Source organism: Barbus barbus (genome assembly GCF_936440315.1).
Source record: "Barbus barbus genome assembly, chromosome: 14".
Taxonomy (NCBI): domain Eukaryota; kingdom Metazoa; phylum Chordata; class Actinopteri; order Cypriniformes; family Cyprinidae; genus Barbus; species Barbus barbus.
In genome coordinates, this window is record NC_136742.1 from 18,721,104 (window position 1) to 18,735,343 (window position 14,240).

The following is a 14,240-nucleotide window of genomic DNA, read 5'->3' on the forward strand; positions in this document are numbered from 1 at the left end:
TGATTGTCAAGTGTGTTTGGTGTGAAATGAAGTCCTTATGTGTTGAATATGAGAGAAGAAAATGGGAAAGCTGACAAGATTTAACTCAAGTAGACTTGCATTTTAAAAACAGGCAGAAAGTTGGCAACACAAAATGCATAGGAAAAAAACACGTGAATTTCAAATCAATGTTTATTTAGTTCTTCTCCAAGTTAGTAAAAGGAGTGCTTGGGTTTTTCCTCTTCAGGTATTTACACTGACCTATAAAAATAGACAAGCAATTGCGGGAAAATTTAGAACTTTGAAAGGGACGATACCCTTGAAGTATTTACATAGAACATTTATCATAACATTTAAAGACTAAATAAACCCAGAAATGGCCTTCCTCAAAACCATAGCCATATGTCACAGATGCAACAAAATTATGGACTTTTCATCATATTTAAAAAATAAAACTGCTTTGATACAATTTACAACTAGCACAGATCATCATAAATTACCAAGTTTTAACTTAAGCTATGATACATTTCACATCCAAGTATTTTAAGTCACGATCCGAGCAGTGACTTTTTTTTAAGCAGCGCGCACTTCAGACATTTTTTCATTGCATTTATTACAAAAAACATTGATTTTTTGTATTCTTCCCAAGAGAAAATATATATTAGTATTTGAGCCAAAACCTTTGAATTCGCAGCAAATAAACATAGAAAGAAGGCCATTCAGTATTTTAATTGAACAAATGTCAACAAGTCTGTCCTACAAAAATAAGAGCAATTTTACAAAAGCAGTCTTATCTGTTCCTATGTGTTCAAGGTAAAGACGTTGTTCGAGAGGGTGTTCAATAACAAACATTCCTCCCCCGTTCCCATTTCAACTAATCTCTGCTCACAATGATGCCGAACATCTCATGATCAGTGCCAGATGAAGAAAACTTTTTGATCTTTAATTTGGCCTTGTTGCCCTTTGCTTACTTGGTCATCAGAAAACAAAAAAGAGCTGTCACTGGAATAAACTCTTATGTCAGCCTTTACAATGGCTATTTTCTGTGCGAAGGAACAATTAGTTAAATTTCATTTTCAGAATATCAAATTCTCAATGGAAAAGTGACTTGTTTTTGCTTTTAGAGAAGTGTGCAAACTCCTGTTCCTGCTCACCAGCCCCCAAAATGGATGCTTAATTGGGGTGGGCATCAAGTTGGGCTTCACAGTGACAGTAGGGCTTGTGGTGTGATAACAGCTCGACATTGTAAGCGTGAGAATTGCCAACCTGGGACTGAAAAAGCACTGGCCATGCTACAATCGAAAAGCGAACGTTCACAAGCTGCTACCGCCCACTGTGGTTGCTGGGTCCTTTGCCTCTCTTAGTGGGGTTGTGTTGGCTCTGTGAACTGGCATGTGCTAAAGTCTGTGAGTTGGTGGCCACAGTGCTTCCTTTATCCTGGGGGGAGGAGGTGCCAGCTGGAACAAAGGCAGGTGTGGTTGAAGACCGAATGAGAGCCGGTTGTAAGGAGCCAGTTGCTGGAATACCTGGAAGAGGGTTGATTAACAATGGATGACCTGTTATAGACCTTTTCACCAGGAGTTCTGCCAGTCAAAGTAGAATCTGTTACCTTTGGACACGCTGTAGCCGTATGCAGCATATGCAGCTGCAGATGCCGCTGCCGCCCCTGCCATCGCCCCCGCCATGGCTGCAGCACTGCCTGCGGTGGACTTCCGTCCTCTTCCCTTCCTCACAGAAGACGACTTCCCAGCTCCTCCAGAGCCTTTGGGTCGTCCTCGAATCCGACTGGACCTTCCCCTGCCTGGACTGGATATATCTTGGGAGGAGACACCTAAGAGAGAGTCATGTGATGAAATGGGTTAGGATTAAAGGATTAGTTCACTTCCAGAATAATTGATTTACCTTCATGCCATCCAAAATGTTCATGTATTTCTTCAGTCGAAATTAAATCAAGATTTTTGAGGAAAACATTCCAGGATTTTTCTCCATATAGTGGACTTCAATGGGACCCAATGGGTTGAAGGTCCAAATTGCAGTTTCATTGCAGCTTCAAAGGGCTTACCAATCCCAGCTGAGGAATTAGGGTTTTACCTAGCCAAACGGTCTGTCATTTTCTTAAAAAAAAGTAATTTATATACTTTAACCACAAATGTTTTTTTGTTGTTGTTGTTGTTGTTTTTACAGAAAATGACACATTGTTTCGCTAGATAAGACCCTTATCCTTATTCCTCGGTTGGGTTCATGTAGAGCCCTTTGAAGCTGTAATGAAACTGAATTTGGACCTTTAACCCGTTGGCTCCCAGTGAAGTCCACTTTAGAGAAAAATCCTGGAGTGTTTTCCTCAAAAACCTTAATTTCTTTTTGACTGAAGAAAGAACATTTCTGGGCTTCTGAAAATACAGCTTTTCTATCACAGGATTAAAAACTAATTTTAATCAGTTATTTTAAATTGTAAAAATATTTCACAATAATACTGTTTTTACTGTATTTTTGATAAAATAAATGCAGCCTTGGTGAGCATAAAAGACTTCTTTCAAAAACCTTAATAAAATTACCAACCCCAAACTTGGTAGTGTATCCTCAAACTGATTTCACAGATCTTCAACTATTTAACAGATTATGTGCCAGCCAAACACATCAATATGTTTCTTCTAAATTGTTGGAGTGTGCCATTTTTCCTCCAATCCTCAGTTTATTATGAGGTTGCATGCCAAGGCTGTCTGAGCCACTGCGGCCCAGACTCACGCACACCATGTCTCCTTCATAGCCACAGTTCTGCTCGCGTTTCACAGGCAAGATCAATCCCACAAACCTCTGTGCTCTCTTTATGGCCTAGACTGCAACACTGCTTCTTAGCACTGCTCATCACTTGACAGGAAGGCAGCCAGATCTGTGCTAAATGTGACCCTCTTAAAGGGATAGTTCACCCAAAAATGAAAATTCTGTCATTAATTACTCACCCTCAGGTCGTTCCAAACCCGTAAGACCTCTGTTCATCTTCGGAACACAAATTAAAATATTTCTGATGGAATCTGAGAGCTCTCAGACCCTCCCAGAGACAGCAAGGGTCCTTACACGATCAAGGTCCAGAAAAGTACCAAGATGATCAACAAAGTAGTCCATGTGACATCATCAGTCTGTCAACTTGTGATCACGCTGGATCTGGATCAGCACTTGCACCACCACGCGCTTGCGTCATGTACTGTCGTGAACACACGTTCACAAGTGAAACAGTAGAAATGAAAATGTGGAATAAAATCGTTATTTTTGTTTTCTTTGCGCAAAAATATTCTCGTGGCTTTGTAAAATTACAGTTGACAGACTGATGTCACATGGACTACTTTATCGATCATCTTGGTACTTTTCTGGACCTTGATCGTGTAAGGACCCTTGCTGTCTCTGGGAGGGTCTAAGTGCTCTCAGATTCCATCAAAAATATCTTAATTTGTGTTCCGAAGATGAACGGAGGTCTTATGGGTTTGGAACGACATGAGGGTGAGTAATTAATGGAAATATTCAGTATCAGAAGGAACAAAATTACAAATTCGTTGAGAACTATGACATCAGCTCACGTCATCATAGCCTTAGGCTCAGCCTCAGACGTCACGCCCACGAAATGTCTGATGCATATGGCACACTTTTCTGGAAACACTTCAGGAATGTCCAAGTTGTCATCTGACTGGTTGAATTAAACCGGATTTCCGGGAGATGCGAATGTCGCGTTTATTTTCGGTCCGCTGGGAAACAAAGATGCCGCGGCGCCAAACCCCCTCACGAAAGAAGAAAGCCGTTGTGTTTACAAATGTTACAGCAAACGCTTATCAGGGTCAATAAACGCTGGATTATCAAAAGTATGTGAAATATTTAAAGTTTGCTGCATAGAATCTTTAAAATACATCCGAAAGTTTGTTATTATGGCGACATTTCCACGCGACATGTCGGTCAAGGGCAGGCCTCATGGGCAGGCCTTGGCCAATGAAAGTGGACATCTATTCCAGACCTTCTGACTACACGAGACTATAATAGCCTTCACATTCTTTTTATTTGAGTGATCCATCTCTATCAAGCTAGCTAAATATGTTTAACATGTGAATTCTTGCTTGATATTACGGGCCATTGGCATGAATTGTACTCGCGATGGAGCGGTGGTGGAGGGCTCTTGGAGCGAGTGAAAACCATGACGCTCCGACTTTTAAAAAATCCGTTCCTACCTTGAATCAAAATTACACCTCTCCACTCACGTACTCTGCTGGGTTCTATTGTCTTTTGTCGGATCGCGCAACTCGCGTCCGGTTTAGACATGGTGTGAGTTTTTTAATGGGTTATGTTATAGCCCTGCTTGTTTTTAATGTTTTTATGAAATATCTGTATCGACTGCATGACCATATAATCGTATTATTTACTGCCATGCGAGCCACAAAGTAAAGCTTGGCGAGCCGCATGAGGCTAGTGAGCAGTGCAATGAGTAACACTGCTTTAAGCTATAGTTAAGGATTTGAACAGTAAGCCCCAACAAACACGTATAAGTTTTAGCAAATATAGGCTTTTAGACTGAAAAAAAGTCTTATAGGTGACATAAAAAAAAAACTAATCTGACTTTTACCATGTTTAAGTGCTAGAATCGGGTCCCTGGTGCACCTACCAACCCAGAAAACGTGAAAAATAACAACCCTGTACATTTTTTTTGGTAAGCCTTTCTCTGCAAGCTTGTGAAAAAATGAGCATGTCAAATTTTGCTTCCCCCATGACTTGGTAAGGGGATATACACTCGCCGGCCACTTTATAAGGTACACCTGTTCAATTGCTTGGTAACACAAATTGCTAATCAGCCAATCACATGGCAGCAACTCAATGCATTTAGGCATCTAGATGTGGTGAAGACGACTTGCTGAAGTTCAAACCGAGCATCAGAATGGGGAAGAAAGGGGATTTAAGTGACTTTGAACATGGAATGGTTGTTGGTGCCAGACGGGCTGGTCTGAGTATTTCAAAAATTGCTGATCTACTGGGATTTTCACACACAACCATCTCTAGGGTTTACAGAGAATGGTCCAAAAAAGAGAAAATATCCATTGAGCGGCAGTTGTGTGGACCAAAATGCCTTGTTGATGTCAGAGGAGAATGGGCAGACTGGTTAGAGATGATAGAAAGGCAACAGTAACTCAAATAACCACTCATTACAACCAAGGTATGCAGAATACCATCTCTGAATGCACAACACGTCGAACCCTGGAGCAGATGAGCTACAGCAGCAGAAGACCACACCGGCTGCCGCTCCTGTCAGCTAAGAACAGGAAACGGAGGCTATTCGCACAGGCTCACCAAAATTGGACAATAGAAGATTGGAAAAACGTTGCCTGGTCTGATGAGTCTCGATTTCTGTTGCGACATTCAGATGGTAGGGTCAGAATTTGTCGTAAAGAACATGAAAGCATGGCTCTATCCTGCCTTGTCTCAACGGTTCAGGCTGCTGGTGGTGGTGTAATGGTGTGGGGAATATTTTCTTGGCACACTCCCCTTAGTATCAATAATTGAGCATTGTTTAAATGCCACAGCCTACCTGAGTATTGTTGCTGACCGTGTCCGTCCCTTTATGACTACAGTGTACCCATCTTCTGATGGCTACTTCCAGCAGGATAATGCACCGTCACAAAGCTCAAATCATCTCAGACTGGTTTCTCGAACATGACAATGAGTTCACTTTACTGAAATGGCCTCCACAGTCACCAGATCTCAATCCAATAGAGCACCTTTGGGATGTGGTGGAACGGGAGATTCGCATCATGGATGTGCAGCCGACAAATTTGCAGCAACGGCGTGATGCTATCATGTCAATATGGACCAAAATCTCATAGGAATGTTTCCAACACCTTGTTGAATCTATGCCATGAAGAATTAAGGCAGTTCTGAAGGCAAAAGGGGGTCCAACCCGGTACTAGCAAGGTGTCCCTAATAAAGTGGCCAGTGAGTGTATATTATAATATTACCGCCCCTAAATCTGCACGTTTCCACCCACGGCACAGTCATTTTGTTTTTGCAAGCGATAGAGGTGTACCAGTTCTAACACCATGGCGAACGTTCGAGCAAAGCATGCTAATGGTTCTGTCTTTGGCTGCACTGACGAGCACAGAACACTATTTATAGTACCAGCATCAGAGGAGACAAGAGCAGTGGATTTATTTATTTATTTACTGTATATTACGCTGCCACACAGATCTAATATAGACATGCGATTTCACAGACATAACCGACTGTTTTTGTAACTTGTGTGTTTTTAACAAACTTGTGAGTATTTGAAAGCTTAAGCGCAAGAAGACATGAAAGAGAACTTAGTTTAGTTACTCACATGTCGTGTGACAGTCACTTTCTGTGCACGTGCTTCAGATGTGTACGCTCAAAAAATTTAAACTAATATGGTTTAAAACACATGATTTCAGCATGATAGATATTATAATCAAAAGCAAATAGATGTTTTTTTTTTTAGCAGAGTATCTGAGGAACTAGCTGTAAAGGCACAGCCCTATTCTGGAAAAGGAGGCGGGGAGCAGCGGCTCATTTGCATTTAAAGAGACATGCACTAAAACAGCACGTTTCTGCTTCAACTCAATTTCAAAATGATATAATAAATGATCTGTGGGGTATTTTGAGCTGAAACTTAGACATATTCTGGGGACACCTGAGACTTATATTACATATTGTAAAAAGGGACATAAAAGGTCTCCTTTAAAGTTCCCCTATTATGGATTTTTGAAAATTACCTTTCATGCAGTGTGTAACAAAGCACTAAGTGAATGAAAACATCCTGCAAAGTTTTAAATCTGAAAGTGCACCATGTACAGGTCCTTCTCAAAAAATTAGCATATTGTGATAAAGTTCATTATTTTCTGTAATGTACTGATAAACATACTGACTTTCATATATTTTAGATTCATTACAACACAACTGAAGTAGTTCAAGCCTTTTATTGTTTTAATATTGATGATTTTGGCATACAGCTCATGAAAACCCAAAATTCCTATCTCAAAAAATTAGCATATTTCATCCGTTTCTGGTTCAAAAGTGGCTTGACCTGGGGAATGCGGCACGTGTAGCCCATTTCCTGCACACGCCTGTACACGGTGGCTCTGGATGTTTCTACTCCAGACTCAGTCCACTGCTTCCGCAGGTCCCCCAAGGTCTGGAATCGGTCCTTCTCCACAATCTTCCTCAGGGTCCGGTCACCTCTTCTCGTTGTGCTGCGTTTTCTGCCACACTTTTTCCTTCCCACAGACTTCCCACTGAGGTGCCTTGATACAGCACTCTGGGAACAGCCTATTCGTTCAGAAATTTCTTTCTGTGTCTTACCCTCTTGCTTGAGGGTGCCAATGATGGCCTTCTGGACAGCAGTCAGGTCGGCAGTCTTACCCATGATTGCGGTTTTGAGTAATGAACCAGGCTGGGAGTTTTTAAAAGCCTCAGGAATCTTTTGCAGGTGTTTAGAGTTAATTAGTTGATTCAGATGATTAGGTTAATAGCTCGTTTAGAGAACCTTTTCATGATATGCTAATTTTTTGAGATAGGAATTTTGGGTTTTCATGAGCTGTATGCCAAAATCACCAATATTAAAACAATAAAAGGCTTGAACTACTTCAGTTGTGTTGTAATGAATCTAAAATATATGAAAGTCTAATGTTTATCAGTACATTACAGAAAATAATGAACTTTATCACAATATGCTAATTTTTTGAGAAGGACCTGTATAAAGTTATTGTCTCTCAAAAGAAAGAGTCGATTCTGAATCATTGAAACGAGTCGTTTTTAAAACTAAACCCAAGCCGCTTCATTAACATTAACATTAGCATATTGCCCGCCCACTTGTTGGTCTTTCGCGTTGGTCTGAATGAAAAGGCAAATTCATTCTTTGCCACAAGGTGCCGCTTTTGCAGCGTAAAATAGTGGTTTCCCCCGGTAACGATGTACACAATGCAGCACTGCACTCACAAATGCTGCTTTATCAAGCATAACAGGCATGATGAAATGAAAATGAGACCAATCCGACCAATCACCGCAGATTAGCGGCACGCAAAGGAGGGGTTTGGAAAAGGAATGCATATCAACCTGTTATTGGGGACTCCCAAAACAAAAATATGAACCTTTCATTACCCATAATAGGGGCACTTTAATGTGTGAAATTTTATGTATATGTGTAATACAACAACGCTTTCTGTGAGCTATATAAGTCTGAATGTAATTAAAAACTTTTTGTTTGAATGTAACAAAAAATTGCACCCACCATTCATCGTGTCAGACACAGAGCCAGTGATGGAAACGGGAGAGTTGGTGGCACGGGACTGTGGAGCAGAAGACACAGGTTCGTCCACAATTACCAGCATGTCGCTGCTGCTTTCGTCAGCAGGAATGGAGCTGGGCTGGAGCTCACTGCTCAACGAGATCTGCAGGGACACATAGTTCTGGGGGTGAGACAGGGACAGAGGGACAGCACCACGAAGGAAAGACAGCAGGACCAGAAGATAGACGAAGAGGAGGAAGAGCGGCGTGAGATCAATGTAGCAAGTAAATAAGAGGATGTGTGTTGACAATGGCATAATAGCTCTATAGAAATCATCCATTCTTTGGGAAAGTTCTCACATGATTGTTTTGTGGACTCATCAGCTAAAGAAATGTCATTACAGGACCAGCACTGTACAATAATTCTTCCTGACACCATGACCTCTGCAATTCAATAAACATTATCAGGATCACACAGTTCAATCCAGTCCAGGAAGTGCATGAGGGTAGAGTCTCATACATTCTTACCTCACTGAAGGGGCTGGGCATGGCAGAGTCCATGTCTACACTGATGAACGAGTCTTCTCCATCTGCTGACATATTGGAGTTGTCTGCAGACGGGACAAAAGGGATGACCACATTCACACCTTCCTTCTTCCTCTTAGTGTCTGGGTCATCCTCCTTTCTCTTCTTTAAAATAAGAAGGATGCATGGAAACAGGACAGTTGGACAAGGGTGGTCAGGGCATTTTCTTGATGTTCACATACAAAGTAATTTGTTATAATATCTATATGGATTTCTACATCAGGAACCTTATAGAAAATCTTGATAGTAAAAATGAATGATAATGAGTGATAATGAATATAAAGCAGTGCTATTTTAGTATTATTTATATACTAATAGAATATTTACATTTTGGATAAGGTTTTATTTTTTATATCAAGTGTTTAGTTTAAGTTTCAATAATTTTTATTTATATATATATATATTGAAAAATGAAAAATGGGTGGGTTCAAACAAAAGGTTGCTATCTTTTAAGTTGTGTATCAGATCCAGATGAAAATACCTGTAAATAAAAGCTGAAATGTTAATCTTTCATCTCATATTCATCTTTTGATGTCAAACCCAAATGTTTACAGTCTACAGCAAAAATAAAGGAATTGGCCTTACTGTTCCAATACTTTTGGAGGGCACTGTATCTATATTTATATATATATTTATTATTGTTGAACTCCACTGCAGAGGAAGTAGATTCTTCATCATTTTACACCTGAGGGCACTTACTCTTTCTGCATACTTCTCCCTCTTCCTCTTTCGCTCTTTCACCTTACTGCTCTCCTCCAGCTGCCGTTTCTCTTCCTGCCGTAAACGCACTGCCCGGAAACACAACCAAGCCATCCAATCAGAGCCGAGCAATTAATTAATTTATTAACTCATTTAGATTACACATATGTGACCCTGGACCAAAAAAAACAGTCTCGAGTTGCTGGGGTATATTTGTAGCAATAGCCAAAAAATATATTTTTTTTTAAATGTTTCTTTTATGCCAAAAATCATTAGGACATTACGTAAAGATTATGTTCCATGAAGATATTTTGTAAATTTCCTACTGTAAATGTATCACAACTTCATTTTTTATTAGTAATATGCATTGCTAAGTACTTCATTTGGACAACTTTAAAAGTGATTTTCTCAATATTTAGATTTTTTTTTGCACTCTCAGATTCCAGGTTTTTAAATAGTTGTATCTCAGCCAAATATTGTTCTATCCTAACAAAACCATACATCAATAGAAAGCTTATATTTCAGCTTTCGGATTATGTATACATTGCAATTTGGAAAACTTGACCCTTATGACTGGTTTTGTGGTCCAGGGTCACATGTGCTTTTATTATCATAAACGGAGTGGTAACTCACATTTTTTCTCCAGCTCCTCATCATCTAGCAGCAAGCTGACCACCTCTTTGGGCTTCAGGGTGTCAGGTTTAAAATTTCCTCCTGATATTACCATCCTCTGAATCTGAAGTGCAGATCCCACAGCCGAAAGTGATTATTGAGACAGAGAATAAATAAATCAAATCAGTAAGATCAGAAAGAAGAGAAAATTTGACTCTCGGAAACAAACACTAACTATAATGATGAGTTGATACAGACATCCTGGACTACATGTTTAGAGCACATATGCAATTACAGTATAATTAGTTGTAATTAGAGTTAAAACCATGGGCTAAATATTCCTTTAACCCCCTTGTCACTGCAAAGACTCTTCTGAGGTTTGACATTTAGATAAATATAGCTTTGTAACTTAAACTGACTGATGTAAGCTATCAGGAGAAAAAGGGGTAATTTGTCTAACCACTGCAGAATTAGCTGAATTAAAAGGAAAACATGTTACATTATGTTTTGTGTAACCTTCTGGCCCGAGGAAGGCACTCAATATACTGTGTACAAACCTCACTCTTTTCTTTGGCTCTCTGTAGGATGCGTTCCTCAATTGTCCCTTTGCATATAAGCCGATAGACTGTGACCTGCTTGGTTTGTCCAAGTCTGTGGGCTCGATCCATGGCCTGCTGGTCAACTGTGGGGTTCCAGTCACTGTCATAGAAGATCACCTGGAAAGAGAGGAAATGGCTAAATTGGTCACATGAAATGATCTCCTCTTATGAACTCATTCCTATTCAAGGCTATTCAACAGATAGTATTTTTTAGTTCTTGCACATATAATCCACACGGGTTTAAAATGCTGTGTAAGCCTTAGATCGCACCTCTCCACAGTCAATTCACTAACCATCTGATGCGTAGGCCAAATGAATACATTTTAAATGTTATTGTACACAAAACTAAAAAGCACTTTCTGGATCTGGCAAGCTCTTATCTGACTGGCTGACCCAATTCAACATTTGAGAGTAAAAGCAGAGTTTTTTTTTAATCAGTCCACTTGAAAAAGTCAAGTTAACAAGGTACCGTGAGACACAGTGAGCACAGTTTTATGTTTTAGTTAAAATACCCAACATGTCATATTCAAGTTATTCCAAAGAGTTACTGTCCAAAGAGCTTCAGTTTAGTGATCATTCACTATTTATTCACTAGGATAAAAAAAAAAAAAACATTTTCTTTATTCTATTAAGGCTGTCAAAGTTAACATCCTAATTTAATAAATTAATTATGCTTAATGTAATAATTTTCAAAACAGTTTAATACTTTATTCTATACATGGTTTTTAACAGAAAAAAGAGAAGTAAATATTTTTTAGATAATACAAAATAATATTCTTTAATTTCAGTAATGTGACACATAAAAGCCTATTAAATTTTGCACACATATATAGTTTTTCGTTTTCTGAGATATGTCAAACAATCAGTTCTTATTATTTTTTACCATCAATTCTGATCCTATTCTGCATCTACACAAACAGAACATATTCAATTGTAAAAATGTAAATGTTTTTGGAGAGTTTTCTGTGTAACCACTTCCAGAGGCTGCTGCACCGTTATTTGTTTATTTAATACCTTGCTGTTATTGCGATATCCATCATTTCAGATAAACCCACCCCCAAACAAAACAAACTGTGGTTGGTCGCGTTACATGCCGACCATTTGGTCGAAGCTTCAAAGTGTTCGTGTTAAGGTCAACGAGTTCAGCAGCTATTATTACATGAGTGCTAAATGTCTTTGATTTCATCCAATATTAGAGGCCGTTCTCATGGCCTCCGGTGGGGGGAAGGCGATCTGGTAATCATGATGTGCTGATGGGCTACGGCCTCACCGTGTCTGCAGCTGTCAGGTTGATCCCCAGGCCTCCGGCTCTGGTACTGAGGAGGAAGACAAAAATATCCGTCCTGCAAAGGGAGGGGAAACCAGAACAGTGAGAGAAAGCAAATAAAGCGGAGGCAGATCGTGCTCTTTAAGGGGCCTGCCCAATCGCCCAGGATTTACACAGAGAGACGTTTCAATATACAGCACACTCCTCTAGAAAATAAAAACCAGAGCCCACTGCACCGACAGAGAGCTGAGCTAATGCAAACCAGACCCTGTGAGGAAGGGTGGGGAAAGAGAAGAGAGCGCAAAACCCTGACAGCACCGCCAGGGATGAGGAATTTATGCTTGGTGACATTTTGGAAAAACAAGTCCCAATTAGGTTTAAGAAGAGACGGGCGCAGACGGGCGCTTACAGACGTGTGCGTCTCCTTTTCAAACCTTGCTGGCGGGCCGCTGAAAACTCACCGGCTCTGGAAGTCAGCCACCATGTCCCGCCGCTCCGAAATCTTGGATGAACCGTCCAGTCTCATGTAAGTATGCTTGCGGTACACCATGTACTCCTGCAGGACAGTTGAGAAACATTTCAAGTAAGTCATGCAGGCAAACAAGTCAACGATATGAAACTGGTATGTCTATTTCACTTTAATCCTTTCAAAAAATCTGCATTCAATAATGTCTCCCTTAACACACCACCAAAGATCCTCATTAGCATTGCAGACTCTTCTCAGAGACTTTTCTCAGATGACCTCCCACTCTCCTACGCCACCCAGAGTGAAGGCTCAACTCCATTGCGCCTACCACTCCACTGCATGGCCTCCCAAAAGCACATCTGGATCATATGAAGCGAGCATTAGCGCTCTCTTTGACGTTAAATGTCTTTGATTAGGACTTTGTTTCAGCCTGAAGTAACATTAGATCACAAATCCCAAGCTTCTCTGCAGCTGTAAGTAACAAATGAGACTATCTTAAACGGCATTACATTGCTGAGAATATAAATCCAGGTTAGCAGAATGTCGAACATAACATGATTTAGCCTGAGACTTAGGAACAAAGCCTGGAATATGCTTGAACAGATCTCAAGTGGGAATTGAGCTATTGAACACATAATAAATGAATAAAAAATAAAAATAAAAAACAAACTTGACCCAAACACTCAAGAGATCTGCTTGGAGAGACACAATATCAAAGGAGACAAGACTTGACAATCTTCGGCTTCTTCACAGAGAATACATCGATACAGGGGTTTTCAAACTGGGCTCCAGTGCCCTACAAGGGTTTCTAGGGAGTCCGCAAAAAAGGTGTGGGGAAAAAAAATAAAAAGATTTTACAAAATGCATTTTTAGGCTCGTCAAAGTTGACATTTTACCTAAAGACAGAAATTAATTTGTTTAATGCAATGTTTTTAAAACATTTTAATGATTTTAAACATTTTAACAGTAAAACATTTTTTGTTGTATATTTTATTTAATTTCAGTTACAATTTAATTTTAAATACAAGTTATTTGTTGTTATATATTACATTATACATATTTTACATACAATTTAATTTTGCATACATACATTTTGCAACTTGTTTTTATAAAGTCCCACAGACAACATAAATGGGTCTTTATAAATGAAAATATATAAAATATATATTTATATTTTAGGACAGGGTTCCTTTAAAATGTACTTATTTAAAATAATATATATATATATATATATATATATATATATATATATTATACACATTACAAAAGTAGTCTGGTTATATATATTGTGACATATTTCTATTAAAAGAGCAGGAAATTGTGGATAATATATTATCCATTGCATGTTGAAAAATAAGACAAATTTGTGATGCCAGCTGAAAAGCAAAGTCATTTCAGAGCGGGATAAGTTATTACATTTTGATGAAAGAATGTAGAGCCAAACATTTTATTTCTTTTGAATTGCGTGCATTGATGAATCATTCATAATAAGACCAGGAATGTGTATCCAAAAAGAAAATAGGACCAATCAAGATTTTCATGTTGACATAAGGTAAAAATATAGGTGTAGATATCCATGTCTATGCCAAAACTAATGGCCAATCAAAGCCAAAGGTTGATGCCATGTTTTTCCATGCGTAACTTTTTCTATAGACCAACTACTTCACAAATAAAGGAAGTCAAATCTACGTAATCAGACTTTAGAGAGACTGCCATGGAAAAGGATTAAGCCAAAATGAATCGGAAGGAATTCCTATTGACTCTA

At 39.2% G+C, this 14,240-nt stretch overlaps 1 protein-coding gene across 3 annotated transcripts in view; it reads right to left on the reverse strand.

The window, feature by feature from the left end:
- Positions 1 to 153: 153 nt before the first annotated feature.
- Positions 154 to 14,240, reverse strand: part of LOC306879801 (chromatin-remodeling ATPase INO80-like) — a 43,774-nt gene continuing 29,687 nt past the window's right edge. For all 3 annotated transcript variants that reach the window (XM_079432992.1, XM_079432991.1, XM_079432993.1), the window contains exons 29-37: positions 12,471 to 12,565; positions 12,013 to 12,085; positions 10,701 to 10,859; positions 10,165 to 10,267; positions 9,532 to 9,620; positions 8,776 to 8,937; positions 8,252 to 8,411; positions 1,589 to 1,810; positions 154 to 1,505 (exon numbers count right to left, since the gene is read on the reverse strand). In XM_079432992.1, the coding sequence (XP_079289118.1) occupies positions 1,303 to 1,505; positions 1,589 to 1,810; positions 8,252 to 8,411; positions 8,776 to 8,937; positions 9,532 to 9,620; positions 10,165 to 10,267; positions 10,701 to 10,859; positions 12,013 to 12,085; positions 12,471 to 12,565 (1,266 nt within the window). In that variant the 3' untranslated portion in view covers positions 154 to 1,302. The remainder of the gene's footprint in view (positions 1,506 to 1,588; positions 1,811 to 8,251; positions 8,412 to 8,775; positions 8,938 to 9,531; positions 9,621 to 10,164; positions 10,268 to 10,700; positions 10,860 to 12,012; positions 12,086 to 12,470; positions 12,566 to 14,240) is intronic.